We start from the raw sequence: 4,130 nt of genomic DNA on the forward strand, positions 1-4,130 counted from the left end.
CAGCTATGGGCTGATGTTTTGCATCAAAAATGCCTCTTCTCCACAATGTTGAAAATTGCGAATGATGGCAAAAAATGTAGTTGTTTGGAAAAGTTTTGCCTGTATAAACTTCTCCTTTAAGTATTCATTTACTTTTGCCCGGATGGCTGGATACACGACAAACGGACAGACCAGAATTTTTGGGTTCAAGTAGCCCAAGAAAGACAATAGTCGTACAAGAAATTGGCTGCGTATCTGCTTGCTTTGCTGCTAATGTCGTCGAAAGGCGGTAGTCTTCTGAAGTCGCTGAAGGGTGAAAAACCACGTGATCTGGCGCCGCTCTTTCCATATTCATGTGCACTCCGCACACAATGTATGCAGGAATGCACGACTGTGCAATTTCGTCACCGCGGACAGTAATGGAGAAAGGAAATACGAACCGCGGAACTATAGTATATTCTAGGCACTATAGCGGAACGCACCAGCGAAGATGCCCTCTGGAGACACTGGTGGCGCCACCCAGCTATGTCCCAGGGAATCACACGTACGTGCGTACCCAGAGGCACTGCCTAGTGACGCCACCGGTAGCAGAGCGCTGCGCTCGGCGTGGCGTTTTTTTTTCTTTCTACGGCGAATATTTTACTACAGTGGCGGCAGTGTTTTATTTGCTATCGCAAAGATCAACAATCCACGTACTTTTAATGCACTGCAAGTAGTACTCATGTATTGATGTTTTGCCTCATATATGTGTAACGTTTTGTTTTTGCTCAACAATGTTGACAAGTATGAACGTTTCTGCCAGTTTTAGACGTTTAGAAATGGCATTACGTATACATGGCTTGCACGTGACGTCACTTCCGCCCGCTCGTAGCTACTAGAGATGCTAGAGAGTACACTCTATAGCTACTATGGTCCTTATATAGCTACCGCGCCCATGTTGGAGCACCGCGCGCCGCTCGGTATGCGTAGTGTGTGTAGAGTGCCTAGAATATTTCTCCTAGGCACTCGTTTCTCGGCTGATGCACCCGACCCACTACAGGCTTACCGCTTTCTGAGCAAAATGCCCCCAGCTTCGAGAGTCGAGGCTCTCGACGCGGCGTATCGTGCGCAGCTGATCGGATCAGCCCGCGCACGCTACGAGGAAAAGAGTCGGATGTGCGACAGCGTGGATCCCTACTCGCTGCGGCCGGGACTGGACACCGTAACCGATGTTGCCCAGTTTCCCGAAGTGATGCACGGAGACATCGTGAACTATCTTGTTTACTCCTCCAGTTTTGTGACTTGTCTCATTTTCGTTCTCGTCAACTTCGTCGCTATCTGGACTGCGTCGCGCGGTCTCAGCGGTCTTTAAATTTTCCCTGTACGCCGCTTTTTCGATCGTTCGTAACGATCGGTACAACGAGCTGTTGGGCCGTAGCCAAGCGCAAGCGACGGCGCCAAGTCAGTGTGTGCCTCGTCCCAAATCTTGGCTGGCTTGCCTACAAGCACAAAATACACATTTTCTACATTTGTACGCGGCGCTTGGATTTGCTGTAGACGTTGCTGGCTTACCTGTCCCAAAGTGGGCCCCGCAGACTCGAATGCGACGACTGTTGGGATCGAGATCAGCACGTTTTATGCGTGATAGCCACTGGGTTCGCCGTCTCGCACTTAGGTCTTTCGTCCGTTCACACTGATTTGATACAACTTTCGGTAGACGAAATAGGCTGCTGTTCGCCGATTTCTCCCTCGAATTCGACTTGCTACGGTTCGAGCAGCCGACAACAGCGCACAACACCATTGTGGAAACGCCGTTCAGTCGCTGCCGCTTCCACAGCCGCGCGGAGACAGCGCCGTGTAGGGTATCCGCGGAGTCGGCGGTGCTCCAATATGGAGATTATGCATCCCAGCATTCCCCGTTGTGACGTCGGTGCAAGGCATGAATATAAACATCTCGGGCAACATTTGCGTTAGTTTTGGCCGGGCTGCCCAATCGAGAGTTAGCAGACAGAGAAGAAAGCAGATGACATACATACAGACAGACCGAAATTTCCGTGTCCAAGTGGGCCAATAAAGACTATTGTTTTTAAAAACGCCCGAACGCGCAAGGCCTCGGCGCGAGTTACAGGTCTCCAATTTGCGCCCTGCACTAACCGCTCCTCGTAGCATGATTACAGCTTCTAATTGTGCATGTAAAAAACTCGCATAATTTCGGACACACACATACCGAAAGCGCATCGCTGGCGTCCAGAACAGCCTCGGTGGCGTCGACGGGGCTGGGCGCCTGCTCCCTGCGGTGCTTCCGCTTAAGGTGCCTGCGGCTGTCCAGCTCGAGCTCGTGCGAAGCGGCCGTCACCAACGCCGACTGCGGAACCAACGGCGCCTTCGAGCGGAGTGACGAGGTGCTCGATCTTCTCGACGAGATGCTCGATTTTCTCGACGAGGTGCTCGAAGCCGACCTGCCGCGACTGCGGCGCACGGGAGGCGCGGCGGCCGCCTTGGTCGGGTCGCGGAGCATCGAGCCTGGAAGGTTGCTTGCGGCAGATCCGGCTGGGCAGCAGAGGTGTCGTAGCGAAAAGGAGACGGTAGCCTATTAGGTAAACTAATTGCCCGAAGCGCGCCTTGCCCATCGAGATTATTACGGAGTGATTCGCGCACCCATAAAGGTGCGTAGCATCGTTCACCGTGGGACGTTTGAGGTAGGATGATCGCACGATCACGAAGCAGGTGCGGAGGCTGTCACACATGGTATTACGTGATCAAGAACTTGTACGTTCTAGATTTGTTCCTTTATGAGCGACTGCACGGTAGACGCAACCCTCTGCCCTCATGGCGCTGCTTGACAGCAGCCTTCAGGCAGAGGCTAAAAGAAGCCGCCATTTATTGCGGCGTGCTCCGCTTACTGCTCCACATCATCGTATCGGGTGGTGTACGCAGGAGGGAGGGCACAGTTATGCCTATATATTTTATACGCGGAGCGGGAAATGGAGTTCAATTGCGGTGCTGTACCACAAATTAGCCATTAGAATAGCGCCCGTGGGATGAGTTGAGATGAAATTGCCTTGTCTGCGTACCTGGGGATGACTTGCTGCCATGACCTTGCTTGTCCATGGTGCTGAAGATCTTGGGCGGAGGGAGAACTCAGGCGGAGGGAAAACTCGGGCGGAGTGAGGTCCTGGACCGTAGAGCCGCAGGAAAACCGTGCAGTGGAGCGCACGATCCACGTCTTTCTTCTCAGTAAGCAGCGCGTGTTCTGAGCCACAGGAAACCGTGCAGTGGAGCGTATGATCTACGTCTTTCTCCTCAGTGCGCAGAGAGAGAGAGAGGGGGGGGGAGAGAAAATGCTCTTAATTAAAAAAAACAGAGAGGTTTGCCGGCGTTTACAGTCGCCTTCTCTGTTAAGGTATGGGGAAAGAAAAGGCCAAAGAAAGACCTGGGCAGGAAAGAAAAAAAAAAAACTGTCGTGGACTTGGCGCGATAACGGCCTTTCACAGACTTGGTTTTTGTTCTGACCTTGGGCCACGTCATTTTCAATTTTAAAAGTAGGCCAATGCCACCCAAATAAGAGAACAGACTCTGTAGAGCTTGGCGCTGCTTCGAGGGACAAATCCATGGTCTTAAAATAATCTTGAGAGTTATTGGTTTAATGTTTAATGTTTTCAAAGAAGTGGGATCGCAGTAAGCAGCGCGTGTTCTGAACCGCAGAAACCGTGCAGTGGAGCGCACGATCCACGTCTTTCTTTAAGTAAGCAGCGCGTGTTCTGAGACCCGTGACATTGCCAGAAAATGCGAAATATTATGGGCTAAATATCACTTGTAAAGCGATGGAATAGCAGTTCTTGTTTATGTAACTGCTAATTCTATAACGGAAGCGCGAAATACGTGGATGACCGAAGCCCGTTGAACGCGAGGTGCCATAGCTGAAGAATTCTACGTATTAATGGCACTGTGGGCATGAGCTGAACCATCAGCCGACAGCCGCTTGCGCTTTTTTTTTTTTGTGAATGTGAGCCACCTTGAAGTGTTCGAAGTGGTGCAAAGCCCTGCATCGTTACACATGTCCACACTCAGTTGAGTACCACACCAAGACGGTGAAGTGTGTACCGCACAATACTATTAAAATGTCTGCGAGTCACAAACAAACAGGAAGGGTTGCTTGTATTTCTCACCTT

The 4,130-nt window shown here is 51.3% G+C and overlaps 1 protein-coding gene across 1 annotated transcript in view; it reads right to left on the bottom strand.

Moving 5' to 3' along the window:
- The window catches only part of LOC144175177 (uncharacterized), a 14,642-nt gene extending 11,573 nt beyond the window's left edge, over positions 1–3,069 (bottom strand). The window contains exons 1-2 of the mRNA XM_077704282.1: positions 3,033–3,069; positions 2,186–2,481 (exon numbers count right to left, since the gene is read on the bottom strand). Of these exons, the coding sequence (XP_077560408.1) occupies positions 2,186–2,481; positions 3,033–3,069 (333 nt within the window). The remainder of the gene's footprint in view (positions 1–2,185; positions 2,482–3,032) is intronic.
- Between the last annotated feature and the right edge of the window lie 1,061 nt (positions 3,070–4,130).

Source organism: Haemaphysalis longicornis, unplaced genomic scaffold (assembly GCF_048455015.1).
Source record: "Haemaphysalis longicornis isolate Haplotype H1 unplaced genomic scaffold, Haemaphysalis longicornis Haplotype H1 scaffold_3, whole genome shotgun sequence".
In the NCBI taxonomy this organism is placed as follows: Eukaryota; Metazoa; Arthropoda; class Arachnida; order Ixodida; family Ixodidae; genus Haemaphysalis; species Haemaphysalis longicornis.